Here is a 15,922-nt window from a genome sequence, read left to right on the forward strand (position 1 = left end):
TCATACCTTATGCCTCAATGAATTCATGCACATAAATGGGTAAAAAAAAGCTACACCCCAGCTTGGAACAACCCTTTTCATTGATCTTGAGCAGGCCAAACTCCCAAAGTTTGGGACACCACTCTGTGTAAGCGAATTCACAATTTTTCTCTGCCTTTTTGTCGTTTATGGACATCACACATCTTAAGAGCATTCTCTACTATGCTCTCTTTGACTGCAGAAGACGGAAAACAAATCAAAAGTGCCAGTACTACGGCCCGTTTTTGCTTACACTTGATGGAGTGGTTCATCACCCAGTCAAGTAGTGGCTGGGTGTGATCGACCCAAGCTATCAAGGCTTCCATTATGAAAGGCTTATTAATGGAGTACGGAGTTTTCCCAACCAATACCAATTCAAGACAGTTCCTGGCCCGTTCAGAAAGTGCCTTCAATAATATTTCCATGGTTTTTGAGAGCAAGGCTGTATGAGAAATGCGAATCTAAATTGCTGGAAACATATTCTGGAACCTTCCTTCAATGACTAGATCTCGTAGTACACCAGTGTTTGCTAATATTTACATTTTGAGGGTGGAGCAGTGTAACATCCTCTACATACAACAATCAAAAAGAAAGGATTTACTGGTCGAGTAGCTTTCAAATCTGCCGTCTATTCATTTGTCAAGAAACACCTGTCCACCACTTGACATGTCCTCGATGCATATAGACCTTCTTATCAATATACACCATGTCGAACAATCGATCATTTCGTGGCACAATCAAAAAATGAACTGAGCATTAGATCGCTGCTCAATGAAAATTCGATATTGTTTCCTTTACTCATTAGATATTGACTAAGGCTCAATTTCTCATTGAACGAACAACATCGGGCTTACAATCTACATAATTTTCCTCTCATACTCTGCCTGGGTTTGTTGAATGGATACTTCATGTGATATTATGGTGTCTATTATTGTTATTGCCTTTCACTAAAGGTTCCCTTTAATAAAAATTCTTTCATCTGAGGGTGTCATACATTCTTCAGATTCTGTCAGACTTTTTAAGTTGTCTTACAACATCGGTCGATTTTACTAAAAAATCTAAATCCCCCCAATAAAGATCGATGCTCCAAATTAGTCCAAAAACAGAAACTTAATTTCTGGATTGCACAAAATCTCAGTGGTCAATTTGTTGCCAAAACTGTATGCAGTGTCTTATAATCACCAAAAATAAGTTATGTCGTCATGAAAGAAGATCTTAAGGACAAACCAACTTAGAGTGCATGTGCCCAACCCAGTTTTAATCCCCACAACTCTCCCACAGATGACGTTGACAGCGAACGCTTCTACGGAGAGCCCTCCTCATCCTGGCCGCACCCTCGCTCGCTCGCTCCCTCCTCCCCTGGCTCTGGCTTCCCGGTAGGAGTGGGCCTGCACTAGTGAATAGTGATCCATGCCTCCTTCTGCTGCCCTCAGGTTGGCCCCGGCCTCTGATTGCATGCCCACATCCCAGCGGCCTTTTCAGCCTACCAGAGGAGACACGTCAACAGTAAGACAACCACTTTTCTAGTAGACCTCAGCTATTCACTCATATATCGCGTTATTCTTGTTGTTGCACCTTCAAATCCCATTGCATTAGCCAGGTGAGTTCGACTTCTGAGCTAACATTGCCAGGAAGGGGGGTCACTCCATTCCATCTGGGTCTAGTTCCATGACCACCGAATCCCAGCAACCCGCTTCCTCTGCCCGTGGATCCATGGAGCCCCCCACCGCATCGTCTTCGTCGCCGGTTCAGCCTCCGACCAGGTCTTCCCCGTTGAGTGGGATGGTCCAGGGTACGGCGCAAGAACTTCTTCATCAGATGGAGGAGAACTTGGGCGGACAGTCCGCGGGCATCATGGATGAGAGGGAACTACTCCAGATGAGCGAGCCCGGACCTTTGGGCGAAGAAGGCCGTGATGTGGAGGATGTGCTCAATATCATCAGCCAGTCCATATTTCGAGAAGGCGCAGGTAATTCATTGATTGGCAAATATTCGACTGACATGCAATATGGAAGTCGGCATTTCGGCCCTCCCAATGACGAACTAACGATGCATCCGCAAGTGCCACTTTTTGTCACTTTCCAGAGCAAATGTATATTGTAGACATAGAACCTTTCATACGTCTATTGTGATGTTTTCATGACCCTTCTCGGTCAATCAATAGCCTAAAATACAGCGTTGAAAATACGCCTGATATAATGATTTACATTGTCAATGTGCTGGAAGTCTTAAAGTACTGTAGAATAGCTCCCAAGATTGGATACGAGTAGCGATACCTTGGCTGATGAAAGCCAACTTTTCTACGCTTTCAGGGCACCTACTCATGCGATTATCGGATCGCACGTCCTTGTTGAGTGTGGTGAGTCATTCACTCTCGGCGTATATCACCACATTGGAGCCCGCCCCTTTACAGCGATTGTCCGCACGTATTGCCACTGAAGTCGGCCTATGGATGTGCAAGCTCTTTCGATTTCCCAATGGAGGGGCGTATTGCCACGATGACACCCGAGAAGGTAAGATTGATCATAACGTCTTTAACCAGAGAATTGGACATGACGATTGGCAAACTTAGGCCGCTAGTGATGACGATATTTCAGTTGCTATAGAATTATAAAGGCATAAAATTAGGATTCGAAGAGAAAAGTGATCAATAAGATAAAACTTCGAGCCATCTTGAATTCTTTGGATTATCTAAATATTCTAAATTATTTAGAAAAAGTGTGGTTTTGCATTAGTTAAATATCAATGTAATAAAAGGTTTGCTTTTTACCCTAGAATAGAGATATTCTTCTGTCTATTTCGATTGATTTCCATGTACGATCCAGAGCTTTGACAAAAGTTAAATCGGCCTAGTTATGTCAATGTCCACTCCTCTAGTATAGGGTCTCCCTTGATTGATAGAGCTTACCATAGACCATTGGTCTACTATGAGCTTACTTATCTCGTGTTTCTCCAGGTTTGGTCAAAATGGTACGTATAGCCTTGTACAAGCACTACCCCAAGATGGCCACGGACGGCTACGAATGCCTCTTTTCCAAGCCTCCCGTCATTTACCTGACCTCCAACACCTACTTGGACACGATTCAGTTTGTGTGTCGCCAATTGGGATTGCCCCTCTCCACCATACAGCTTTTGAAGATCGCCCCCAACGAGGTTGGCGCAGCCGCCGAGAAATCCATTGAGAAGTCCATTGAGGATGACAAAGCGGCTGGAAAATTGCCCATCTTTTGTGTGGCCAATGTGCATTCGGCCCTGAATCAGGTAAAATTTCGAAAACCTACATCAGAGCCCGCTCTAGTGTTTGTTTGAACGACCTTTTTTTGCCTTCCTAGAATGTGGATGTGTGTGGGTTTGAAGGGATTTGCCGACGTCAAGGGGTGTGGCTGCATCTAGAGGGCAATGCGCTGGCGGGTTTGGTGCTTCTGAATGATAGCAATAACAAGAAACCCGTACCCACGGGCGACAGCATGGCCTTAACCTTGGGTTCTTGGATTGGAGTACCAGCTGTGCCGTTTGTGACCCTCTACAAGGTAAAAGTGGGATTAAGAGCTATTCGGGTGAGTTTGGCGATACTGATCTTGTTTTTGATATCCCCTAGCTGATAGGATCAGAGGTGGCTGCCACAGATGCGGGTCTGACCACACTTACCCCAGCTGTGAGACTCAATTGCTTGCCCTTGTGGTGCGTTCTCCGATCGTTAGGGGAAAAGCAATTGAGGGACAGGATCTTCAAGATCTTCAATATGTTGGAGTTTCTGAACACGAAGCTTTCCCAGTTCACGTTCCTTCGAGTATTAAGTCAAAGGTGAGTCACGGCTATATTTTGGCTGCAATAATCAGAAGTCGCGCAATGAGACCATTCGAGCCTCAGTATATTTTTCCCCCTTCAGGCTGCAAAGTGAGAAATTTGTCCCAGTTTCGGAAGTTTCCAAGGGCAATTTCGATGTCTCCAAGATTTACCGAACTGTGAATCCTGCCCTGGCCTTCCAATATGTGTCCGATACGCCTCCAGATTCCAACACACGTGTGCCTGTTTATTTCAATAATCTTAACTCGTGGTTAGGACAAACCATGCAGAGAGACTGTGGACAGGTACAGTAATGCAGGCTATTTGCCCCTCTACTTTTATGCGACTTTTCTTGAAAATGCTTTTCGATTGCAATCCCTAGATCCCGCTCGAAATTGTGGACGTGGAAACCACTGGATATGTTTTAAGATTATGTCCATTTGAAAGCCTTTCCTTCTCGGGTGTTTCTTTAAATCAAGACGATTTGAATGGCTTTATAGAGGTGCGGATAACAAGTTATAGAATTATATTTTGGTATACAAATAATCGGAATCTTGTTTCACGGCTTTTCTAGAGCGTGCAAAATCAATCAGACATTCTAAATGCCACAGTCGTTCAGAGACAAAAGTTTATGAAGCTCATCAGCGAGGAAATTCGATTGGAACCCGTCGAAATCGCCAATTGGGCGGGCTTGGGCGGGGTTCGATACATTCCTTCCGAATATGTGGACAAACTTGAGGCCCTCAAGCAGCAAGAGAGTGACGCTAATGAAGAAGCCAATGAAGAAGACAGAATGGTAGATGCTGTAAGTGAAGTCCCGATTAGTAGTCACTGATAATGCGTTACTTGAAAGCTATAAAGCAAACACAAGTAAACCATTATCATGATCAAACATATCGTTCGAAACGAAAACTTGAAATAGTAAACCTGTAAAAGCTTTGTTCCCTTTTTTTCTCATACATTTTAATTTTCTCGACAAACCGGCCTCTTAATTGCTGTAAATTGAAAATTTTTACGGATTAAAGATTTTCATGGCATAAAATTATTAGGACAGCACGAGTTCGGAAAATTGACCAATGAAGAGAATAAGAAGAAGTATTACTTGACGTTAATCTCTATGCAGAAAGTTAACGTCATGAGCGAGCTAGGAAAATGAAATTTAGAAAACAAATTTTGTGAAATTTCAAACATTGCCGTACATTTTGACCAGCACATTTTGCATGCTTTTTGGCCAAATGTACATTTACTATATTTTTAGACAACAATATTTTTTGATGCTTTTTGGCCAAAAACTTAATGTTGTGCTAACCAAACAATGCTCAAGTCTAATCCAGTATATTATAATCTAGTTTAATACGGCTTTCAGATCAAACAGGAGGAAATCAAACTGAAAGTGTTATATGAAAGCCCAAACAATAAGGGATGATTTTGAAGGTTTAGTTGATTCCATTATTTTCTTTCCGCAAGCGGCAAAAAGCATGTCGTGGGCCGTTTGGGCTGTCTTGGGTGGTTTGGATGGTTTTGGTGTCTTGGGTGGTTTTTGTGCTTATACTTTTTTTTAATTTTTTTCACTCTAGCAAGGCCTCAATAATGAAAGTTATAGTTTTGAATCAAAACCTAGACACCTATGCACACATTGCATTCAAAACCATCTATTACTTGCCCATTAGTCAAATATCTTCATTGCAAGCTTTAGGTTGATCAATCAACTGATCTGAATGTCCCTGGCTCGTATTATTTCGCGTGGCAAAACTCAGGTCAATTCGGGCAGTAGCAGTTCCGTTGATTGAACGAGTTTAAAGTACTTGAAGCACATATATTTTTCAGACAAGTAATTGATATTTATTTTGAATGAAATGTGCACCTTGGCGCCTATGTGTTTTGATTCAAAACTTTAACATTCATGATTCAGAACTTGATAGTGCTAAAAAAAGTAAAGTCCCGAACTAGTCACAGCCGCCTAAGACTGGCCAAACTGCCCATGACACGCCTTTTGCCACTGGTGGTAAGGAGACAATGGAATTAACTAACCCTTCAAATCATCCCTCATTAAATCGAAAGCATGATAGATGATTCAACGGAAATAGAACAAACTTTGGTGACTTTTCAAGGAACTCTCTCACTCCTCTTTTCCTTGCTTTAATCATTCGTTAACGACATCAATAATGAATGTCATACAATAGAGTCATTTCAATAACCCTCCTATATATATGCGTAGGAGCAAGTGAGGAAGAATTTGCAAAATTCCAAAGACGAGAAGAAAAAGTTGATTGATCACCGGAATATTCAATTGGTCCAACAACTTCGAAGTACAGATTCAGCTTTCTCTCTCGGAGAAGGACGTGAGTACATTTCATTTCACTACACTAATGTCTGAAGGCCCTAATCACGGGATTGACAGCGGATTGATCATTTTCAGCTGACGGCCGAATTTGCATTCGATTTGGTATGGTGAGCATGGAGACGGATGTGGAGGAGCTCTTGGCATTGGTGATTAAGACCGGTATCACATTGGACCAGCAGGTAATTTTTGCTCCCGAATGTCCGGAATGTTTTCCCGGGAGAATACCAAGGTGATTTTGATTTCCGTTAAAGCTGGCGCAACTGAAGAACATGTCCGAAGTCATCCAGAAAGGCATAGAGCAAGCCCAAGGGGAGATTCAACGCGAATCGGACGAGGCCATTTGGCAAGAGGGCATTCTCCGTCATGTACCTTTGGTTGGAAGTTTGTACAATTGGATCTCGCCTTTGCAGAGACTTCAAGTCAAAGGCAGAACTTTGAGTCTGCAAGAAGGCAAATTGGACACATCGGACAAGATTTTCAAGGCCAGAGATTCGCAAGAAAAGGTAATTTGGGCCCAGGGCTTTGCTATGAGTGGCAATGAATGACGGGGTAAACGAACAATCCGGCTTTTCAGTTGATTGTGAACCCACAAGAGACCGAGGAGACGGAGGTGAAAGAAGGCATCCTTGAAGAAGCCCTGAACGAAGACATTGAGGATGCTAAAGAGGTCCAGGAATTGGGAGACGACGCCGCCCAAAAATGTGCCTCCGAGCCAAAGGAGAAAAACCTTTCGGAGGCCAAAGTCTAGTTGAGGAAACTTAGCACAATATTTGACCTTCCTCTTAAAAAACATTGATAACATTGATCCTTCAATATTGGTGTAATATTCTTGTACGTGTTTGGAGGGAAGGAAGGAGCCAACCCCGCTTTAAACGATGTGATAATAGTGATTATGAACCAGATCGAGATACTTTTTATGAGATATGTGCAATCGTTTTAATTTTTTACCTTGCTTGAAGCACACCTGACCGAGTTATATTGTATGCCATTGTTTTGAAATTCGTTTGTTTCACAATACACTTTTTACAGATTGAAATGGAATTTTATTTTCATCTCCCCATATCTAGTCATCAATTACATTGATAGGACAATTGCGAACATTAAAAATTGTTTTTATTGTCCAATTGCTTTTGAAAACTTTGCTCATTTGAATCATTAGTAAGAGCGGAAAAAATATCATTTTTGAGGAAGGTTTTATTTTCCTTCAGTTATCGTTGAATTTTTATGATTTAGGCAAATGCAGAAGAATTGTCAACTTTTTTACCTTCTTTAGGAAGAAACCCACATACTGTTGCCTCACGCTTGACCTTGGGCAAGCCTTTTTGGCAAAAGGTTGATTGTCTGTTGTCAGTGTCATGGTTATATTAATATTTCATGATAGAGATAATGCAATTTAAGGCAGTATTTAGATACCAGTTTTGCACTGCAAACACTCAACAATTAGATATGTCTAAGTGGTCAATTGTATCCATGGGGATGCAGAAACTCGACCGCGTTTTTAAAGGGTCTTCGGTTTTATTTTAGCTGGCACACGCTTGGTGACAATTTCACCAACGCTCTCACGCAACAGATTATAGAGCAACTTCATGGAAAATACGGATACGAAAAAATAAGGAAAATGTATAGTAGTACCACCCCAGAACAGAACAAACCATTGAGTATGGCTCTGAAGAAGACGTAAAACACGTCGTTGAAATTATGAAAAAGACTTCACAAATGTTACTTATCTTTAAAAGACACAGCATTTGAGAAAATGATGTTTTATCGATATTGAAGTATATGGCTTTTTATATATGATATATATTTTCACATATGACTGCATTATACATTAAGCCAAGCAATTCAACTTATCATTTGCCGTCACCTATAATCACATTTTGTGAGCAACAAAAATCACCAAATGACAACACCAAACTCTCTAAACCAGCCGTCTAAGACAAGTCATTCTCATTGGAATGTGCACTGTGCACTGACAAAAGTGATTCAACTACCAACCGATCCTTCTCTCCTCAATCTATTGTACCCAAGTACCACATGCTTCTCCCTACATATGAACGCCCTCGGCTAGTCTTCCTGTGAGAGTTATGTGGGGTTTTTACGGATGTCCCAAACAGCTACGAACTGTCTTAAGAGAGCGAATCCATAGAATCAGTCCGTGCCTGTTTGGAAAACTAACCTAGGACGCGAGTAACATCAGGCAAGTGAAATCCAGGTAAACCAGCCTTAAGATTTCTATGCACACTTCCTTACGTGTCCACATACATTTGGTTTAAATCTGGGCAACTGGTAGGTGACTTGGTAGGCTCCTCCTTGGTTACATGCCTGGTTGGTTGACTGGGGAACCAACAAGAGTTTTTGGCTCACTCGCTCAGCGGCAAACCGAAGGCCATTGTAGTAAGTTGAACTTATGAAACTTTTTTCTGAAATTGTCACATAATTTAACCATCGGAACGCATTTTGTGTTGAAGGTTGGGCATCATGGGACTAAAAGAGTTCCTCTTGGGAAACCGATGGGTTTTGGCCGTCTGGCTTCTTCCAATTTCGTTCATCTATGACCTGATTTGGTACGTCAGGTCCAAGTATGTGTTCTGGGCAGGGTCCGCCCCCAAGAAACACGATGAGAGGGTCAAATATGTCCAGAAACAAGTGCGAGATTGGCAAACATTGGGGAAAGGACGAAAGATGTGCACTGCCAGACCTCAATGGATGTCGATATCACAGCAGAAGATCAACTACAAAAGCACCTCCTACCAAGTTGAGGTCAATCTCATGGATATCTTGAACATTGACACCGACAAGATGGTTGTTACTTGCGAGCCCATGGTCTCCATTGGACGACTGATCGACCTCCTGATCCCTCTGGGATACACAGTGCCCATTGTGCCCGAGATTGGTATGTACCGTAAGACATGAAAAATTGACATCAAAGTCACATCAGGGTGGTGAATTTTTTATAGGGGATCTCACGGTGGGTGGATTGGTGATGGGCGGTGGTATCGAGTCCACTTCTCACAAATACGGCCTCTGGCAGCACATCTGCCCACGATACGAGATTGTCGTGGCCGACGGTACGCTAATGGAGTGCTCCAAGGACAAGAACTCGGACCTCTATTATGTCATCCCGTGGTCATACGGAACATTCGGATTCTTGACCGCACTAGACATTCAAATCATCCCGTATAAGTCCTATATTCGTCTCGAATACCAGCCCACCTATACCATGGAGGAGTCCATGAAAGTATTTGATCATGAGACCAGGAAGGAATCCGGCAACGATTCCGTAGAGGGTATCATGTATAGCCGGGATAAGGGTGTCATCATGACTGGTGTTTTCACCGACGAATGCGAGAAAGACAAATACAATCCCATTGGACGTTGGTACAAACCCTGGTTCTTTACGGTAAGATTGTGGAAAATGCCCTTTCAAACTTGCACCTATCAAATCTACGTTTTTTCGTTCTTCAAATATCAGGAAGTTGTTAAAGTGTTAGATGAGGGCAAAAAGGTGGAGTACATTCCGACCAAAGATTTCTACTTCCGACACAATAAGCCCTTCTTTTGGCTCACTGATGTTTGGGTACCATTTGGCAATCACCCCATTTTTAGGTAAGTCCGTTGAGCTAATAAATTGTAAGCGTGAATGCTTCTAAATTATCATTTTTCCAGGTACTTATTCGGCTACCTCTTGCCCTACAACTACGGTCTTCTGAAATTGATCAACGAAAGAGTCATGCCCACTCAGCTAACCGAAAATTTTGTCGTTCAGGTGGGAAGACACTTGCACATTTTGTTGCGTTCAATATTTAATGGCTGCCATGTTTAATACGTTACGCCATTGCCTTTTAGGATTTTGGAATCCCTGCCAAGTATTTCAAGACTGCGATTGATTTCTTCGATGATATTGTTGGGATCTACCCACTTTGGCTTTGCCCCGCTCGGGCTTTGGACACCGGTCCAATTCATTCGTTGAAGGATGAAGATGAGATCCACATTGATATCGGGATTTATGGACATTGCAAGAAGCCCAAATATGACAAAGTAGAGACCTTGAGAGCCATGGAAAAATTTGCTAGAGATTACAATGGCTATCAAGGGCTCTACGCAGAAACACTCATGACTTATGAAGAGTTCAAAGAAATGTTTGACGGAACAACGTACTTCAAGGTGCGAAACTCTCTCCCTCTCACCGAAGAGGCCTTCCCTGAGGTCTATCATAAAGTGAGCAAAATGGGGAGGACCTAATTGCTTACTACCCCAGTTACGTAGCCCAAATCAGAGAATGGAATGTAACTTTTGTTTAGAAATGCTTGTTAAAATCATTGCCAATGTGGTTCTCTCCCAACAAAAGTGTTCAAATGACGCATAAATTCCAATTTTCTATGAAACTATGCTGTTGTTTAATCATCACATGAGTAGCTTGAGTAACAAGACGAAGACCAAATAGGTCAGGCATGATATGGCAGAAATACTTGAAGCCGTTGAACCTACACCGTATGTGTCGATCTCGTAAACGGGTCGATTGTTCAAATCGTTGATGGGTCTGAAGTTGTCCAAAATTCGCTTGATGCGTTTGTTTCCAAAAGTGAGCTGTCGAAACTTCTTCAGTTGAGCGATGGATATGTCCACGGACTCCTGTGAAATAAGAGCCTGCATCAAGGTACAAGTTATGAACATCATTATGATAAACGATACTGTTTGAAATTGCTACTTGCTGTTACACAATAGAAACTGATCAACCAATCTCATGCAGTTTGGACCTCATTTAAAAAAATGGGAATCATAAATTGATGTCTCCTAAACTTAATTCATATTGATTTCGACAAAACGCTGGAACAGAATATTTGGCTTCCGAAAAATTTTCCTGAAAAGTTATCAGGTTTCTTTTGCATTAACGAATTTTCCATCTATACAAGGTTTTCAAGAAAACTCTATTTTTGAGGATATTTTTGGAAAGTAAATTTTACCACTAGCGAGCACTGAGACTTTCTTGTGAGTCCTTAATAAAGGGGAGCTCGAGATGTAGACGACACTATATACATCCATCCATAGGGCAATTTGATTGAAACGCAAACTTTTGCGAGTCAGGAACTTGAAGAAACCAAAATAGGTCACTTGTTCACCTTTCTTTTTTCAAATCTTTTTTGCGAGTGTGAGTCTAATTGGATTATTATTTGACATATTTTTCAATATATATTGGGATGTCCCATTTTGGGTTCGAGGGCACTCTTGACACTTCAGCCGAAACTCCATTGAGACCTTAAAACAGGACGTGTTCAAATATTAAATGCCGGCAACCAAATGTCTACAGCAAGGGTGAGCAATTTCGGAAATCGCAATTTCAAGAGTTCTAAAGTGTCTGGAAATTCTAAAGCGGACAGAATGTGTCCAAAAGGAAATACGTGGTATCAAAAAGTTCTATTTTAGATACAAGCAAAATGTATATTTCCTGTCTTCATCTTTTCTTATACTGAAGCTAAATTAGAACCCTGCGAAATTTAGCATTCACACATTTGAAAATCCATCTTAGATTTTTAAATTAGGATGGATCTTTATCAAATCTTAATCAATATTGGTAGCCATTTTTTGTCATCAGGGACCTCACGCTCAAGTAGTGCACGTGTTTTTCTTCTTCATGGTACATGCATTAACTCTTTTGGGACAGTTTGATCTGTAAAAAATCACGAGCTATGGCCAACTGAAAGTGCACTCTGACCTGAATTAGATTGATATTCGTTGATCGTACAGGCAGTGCGCTACGGCTGCAAGCTAGTGCATTTTTATTATGTTATCTAACTCTTTTAACTTAAAAGACTTTATAGAGGTGTTTTTTTATCCTTCTTTGCTTTTTTGACCTTTTCGTCTTTTGTTTTGGGGTTAATTGATTTTTTTCTCCTTTCTATTTACTTATTTTATTCGTCGCAATCTCCCATCTGTATTGACAGTTGTTAGTATTTGACTTTTATTATTTGATTTGTCTCACCAGTGACTGTATGTAGGATTCTCAATTGGTTGGTAAACGAATCCCAATCAAATCCCACCATGAGATATTTTTTAACCTTTAAAGGATCGTGAGTTTCGAGATCACGACAAATCGTCTTTAAAGGCCCTGGCTCAAAGCAGAGAGCATTTCCCTGGGCTAGTTCCAAGGACCGCATTGAAGTAGTACTGTTCCGTTTTGGTCCAACACTTGTCGGATTGGCGTGTACCTCTTTGAAATACATAGATAGAACCACCGATAAATCTTCATGTTCCATGTTCTGTTCCCTTTTAAGGAACACGAACGGTGTATGCTTCACCACATCAAATAGTGCGGGAAAAAGTTCCTCTTACCCTAAATACTGTCCACAGAACCACCTCGTTGCAAGTGGGACGAGTCATAGACCCATTATATCTGAAGTAATGTTCCGTGTTCTCCGGCAACAAATCCATGAGCGGGAACAGAGGGGTTTGGAACTTGAGTCCGTCGTTCTGGATGAATTCCAAAGCTACAAGGGAGCAAAGGCAATCATTGAGAAGCAAGGGCCCTTCCGAGCATATCTTCACGGTGGGTAAGAGTAAGTACTTTTGATAATTGGCTCCAACTTAGGGTTATCCTCGCTCCTCAATTGGAACCAAACGGCCACGAAAGCCAATGTGTCGTACCAGTTTCGACTCTTTTCCAATGCTGTTGTCATGGAATCGCCATATTTGGTATTAAAATGCACCAGTTGCATTTCCATTGGATACGAGATCTAAGGCTCAAAGACAATGGATGTATTTGAAATGGAAGGAATGTCCAATGAATGCATAAACTGTGGAGTCATTATGGTTCTAACATGATGAACTGACACTATTATAACTATTCAAGGTAGGCATCTCCCTAAACCAATAGCTTAGCTATTGACCTCAAAGAAAAAAGATGCCAAACTCACCCCGTCTAATGTGTGCTCTGACCCTTGGCCCAATTTGGACCCCCAATGGAAGTCCAAGTACTCGAATTGGTATGTGCCTGGCAGACCTCCGCCTTGAATCTTGGCACTCCAACCTGTTTCCGAGTTATCAAAGGTTAACTTGGCCGTGAAGCCATTGTTGAGGATGGCTATTTTCTTTGGCGCTCGGTCATAATTGACCAACACCAAAGGCTCGTAGTCGAAGGTCTTTCGTATCTTGGTCCGCTCAATATTGATAGGGGATTGGCGCTTTCCTGTGGTACAAACACCAGGCCAATACTCGGGACCTAAAGGCAAAAAACAATAACACCAAAAGGCCCCCGACGAGGGCCTGTCTTCGGCACACCTTTTTGTCACTACCTTGGTCTCCTTTATACCTCCAGATTGGCGTGGCTCCTCCAGTAACATTTGGTATCGAGGCGAGGACCAGGAGGACGTTAACGAATACCAATTTGGCCAGGATATTCATGTTCAGCCCAGGGAACTACACCGGATTCTTTCTCACGCCAAGCATCGAACAATGTATTGTTTCTAACTTTTCCCCCTACCTTTGGATGTAGCTGAGTCACCTTACCGAAGGCAAGAATCTCTCACAGATATCTTTTTTGTCGTGGGGCCAACAATTTTGTCTGTGAGGAAAGCACCTCGATCCTCTAAGCTCGGATGTACAGCAGCATACCTATTGTGAAGAATGAACAGAGCGTGCACAGTGAGCCCTGAGCATTAAATATGGGTACATGAAAGAATGAGAGACTCCATCCTGGAAACAAAGTCCGTGCTTTTGACACCAAGGGCTAAGTGTATGCTCTGTTCTTAACAAAAGTGGGCTTGAAGGTCGAAGGCATGCTAATTAGCCGGCCTCAAAGAATGTCGAATGGTGCCCTTTCAAGAGCCAATCATACTTGGAACAGATCATGGAGAACAGCATGCAAACGACAAGAAATTACTTAACATCAAGAAAAATATTATCCTATCATATTGCGCTGCAATTCCGAGGGCGATATTTTTCCATGTAAAAAGACCAATCGAGGCATTTTTTATGACACTCTGTGAGAAAACACAGTGATATTTTTTATTTGAAGAAGTAGCAAGGAATATGATTGAAAGCATTCGCGTCACTTCTTTCCTTGCTTTTTATATAATCGATATAATCATTTCAGGTGGACGTCCAACAATTAAAGTCCAAAATGGTTCACACCACTTCGTCAATACTAATTGCTAATCGAAACATCAGAAAAATCAAGCCATTTTAGAAACAAGAAGTCTAACTGCTACCCGATTTGTTCTTCAGCAAAAGTGACCACTAATACTTTCATTGAATATAAATTATGGCTTATCTTAGCATCCAAATTTGGTGGAAGCCAGACCGTCCTCAGCCAACGTTTTTCAAGGGTCAGCAAGTTGTCAATTGACTTTCGACTGGTTCTGCCAATATCCATAATGAAGTCGAAGTTTTCGTGTCCAAACAATATCTAGCGGGTCTTAACTTCAGTCTATAGACAAGAAAGACCATCACACTTTCAATAAAAAAAGGATCAAATTCGAGGAGTGGTCGAACAGGCGGGTCGAAAAAGACAAAAATCTTCTCCCCGGGGATAGTGAGTTCAGAGTTCAAATCCCGGTGCAAGAAGCTTATATTGCAAACGAGATGATGTGAAAGTGGAAAGTGGCTTTGTTGGACAGGATGGTTGGCTTAACCCCGGCATAATGCTCCCCTAAAAATGAAAGTAACATCATCATAGATTGTTTATAAATAAACGAGTGACGTAGACTCTACAAGAGAAACTACAAGAGAAATCCGGCGTTTAACATATTCAAGAAAATCTACCGTTTTCTAGTGTTTAGACTTTCAAGTGGATTCCAAACTTTTCCACAACAGGCCATGGGAATGGAAGGAAAGTTGTTTTCAAAGAGGAAAGTAATAGAACAAGAAGAAAACAGGGAACACTCGGGCGAAAGGAGAGGATGAACCCTATGCTTTCCGTTCCCGTTCTCGATTCGTTAGGAACAGCAAAAGACGATCGGAGGGAACGAGCGCAAGCTCACGAACGCCTTCTTGCCCACAAATCAAACGCAGAACAGAAATGCGAGAAGTTCGGACTATGGATCCAAATCATACGAAAACAATAGAGAGTGAAAAGTTTTAGCTTAAGATGATTGAGCTGAACATTCACAAGCCAATTTCATGGGGTTCGTCCTTTTAGAACACAACCGAATTAAGTTTTGCTTCTACAATTTCATGAAAATGTGACTGTAATAGCTAGTCAAAGGTTTTTTTTTCTTTCCGTAAAAAAATACTTTGCAAGGTCTGATTTTGACAGTAATCATCAGAAAGAATGTGCTTTTGAGCAAAATTGAGAGGATCCAAAATCTTAAGCAAAGCAATGAAAATAATGGAAATACAAAGTGATGATCATCTCGAAGGGGTCAAACACATATTCAATGAAAAAAGTCAAATCGTTAGGTTTTTATTGGGCAGAGCATTTCTTATCAACCCATTGCCCAAATTGAATTGAAGAAAGGCATGGATGCTAGAAATTTGATTTTATAGTTATTGTCTTAATCAAACAAAGACTTGCGTTGCAATTGTAATAGTTATTAACTACATTTGGAACCAAAGTAATTTTGATTGAATATAATTGCACTTCAACTGATGTAAAAGAGAAATTCCAATTACAAATGTTTCTTACTTTTTCATTTCTGACTCATAGCAATTTTTAGTGCATCCATGATCCATCACATCGATCTAAATACGGCTAAACTACCACCTCCTAACCTGACATTTTTTCCATTTATACTGTCAATTTGCTCCCAAACAAGAAACAAATGGTTTCGAAATTGGCTC

General features: G+C 41.4%; 3 protein-coding genes and 1 long non-coding RNA gene across 7 annotated transcripts; 3 read left to right on the top strand and 1 right to left on the bottom strand.

Annotated features, from left to right (window-relative positions):
* Nucleotides 1–1,483: 1,483 nt before the first annotated feature.
* Nucleotides 1,484–7,184, top strand: LOC131882338 (putative pyridoxal-dependent decarboxylase domain-containing protein 2). Its single transcript, XM_059229456.1, has 13 exons — nt 1,484–1,618; nt 1,683–1,987; nt 2,331–2,531; nt 2,975–3,279; nt 3,351–3,548; nt 3,617–3,822; nt 3,908–4,109; nt 4,187–4,306; nt 4,379–4,609; nt 6,023–6,146; nt 6,224–6,327; nt 6,400–6,651; nt 6,723–7,184. The coding sequence occupies exons 2-13, from the start codon at nt 1,687–1,689 to the stop codon at nt 6,894–6,896; spliced, it is 2,418 nt and encodes an 805-aa protein (XP_059085439.1). The 5' UTR covers nt 1,484–1,618; nt 1,683–1,686; the 3' UTR covers nt 6,897–7,184.
* Nucleotides 7,185–8,057: 873 nt separating this feature from the next.
* LOC131882129 (delta(24)-sterol reductase-like) lies at nt 8,058–10,533 on the top strand. Of its 3 annotated transcripts, XM_059229183.1 has the most exons (7): nt 8,058–8,360; nt 8,439–8,542; nt 8,617–9,041; nt 9,106–9,548; nt 9,621–9,754; nt 9,815–9,914; nt 9,995–10,533. In XM_059229183.1, exons 3-7 carry the CDS (start codon nt 8,627–8,629, stop codon nt 10,388–10,390), a joined length of 1,488 nt encoding a protein of 495 aa, XP_059085166.1. In that variant the 5' UTR covers nt 8,058–8,360; nt 8,439–8,542; nt 8,617–8,626; the 3' UTR covers nt 10,391–10,533. The 3 variants fall into 3 exon arrangements, with proteins under 3 accessions (XP_059085166.1, XP_059085169.1, XP_059085168.1); XM_059229186.1 differs by lacking the exon at nt 8,439–8,542 and having other exon boundaries at nt 8,058–8,345; XM_059229185.1 differs by lacking the exon at nt 8,058–8,360 and having other exon boundaries at nt 8,420–8,542.
* LOC131882130 (carbonic anhydrase 2-like) lies at nt 10,516–13,998 on the bottom strand. 2 transcript variants are annotated; one of them, XM_059229188.1, is made up of 6 exons: nt 13,626–13,998; nt 13,438–13,561; nt 13,060–13,364; nt 12,711–12,879; nt 12,479–12,633; nt 10,516–10,780 (listed from the first exon to the last, which is right to left on the bottom strand). In XM_059229188.1, the coding sequence occupies exons 2-6, from the start codon at nt 13,544–13,546 to the stop codon at nt 10,553–10,555; spliced, it is 966 nt and encodes a 321-aa protein (XP_059085171.1). In that variant the 5' UTR covers nt 13,547–13,561; nt 13,626–13,998; the 3' UTR covers nt 10,516–10,552. The 2 variants fall into 2 exon arrangements, with proteins under 2 accessions (XP_059085171.1, XP_059085170.1); XM_059229187.1 differs by having other exon boundaries at nt 13,438–13,997.
* LOC131882131 (uncharacterized) lies at nt 11,388–15,126 on the top strand. Its single transcript, XR_009373451.1, has 3 exons — nt 11,388–11,461; nt 12,421–12,702; nt 14,238–15,126. It is a non-coding gene; the product is annotated as an uncharacterized LOC131882131 (long non-coding RNA).
* Nucleotides 15,127–15,922: the final 796 nt, after the last annotated feature.

This window comes from Tigriopus californicus, chromosome 6, assembly GCF_007210705.1.
Source record: "Tigriopus californicus strain San Diego chromosome 6, Tcal_SD_v2.1, whole genome shotgun sequence".
Classification (NCBI taxonomy): Eukaryota; Metazoa; Arthropoda; class Copepoda; order Harpacticoida; family Harpacticidae; genus Tigriopus; species Tigriopus californicus.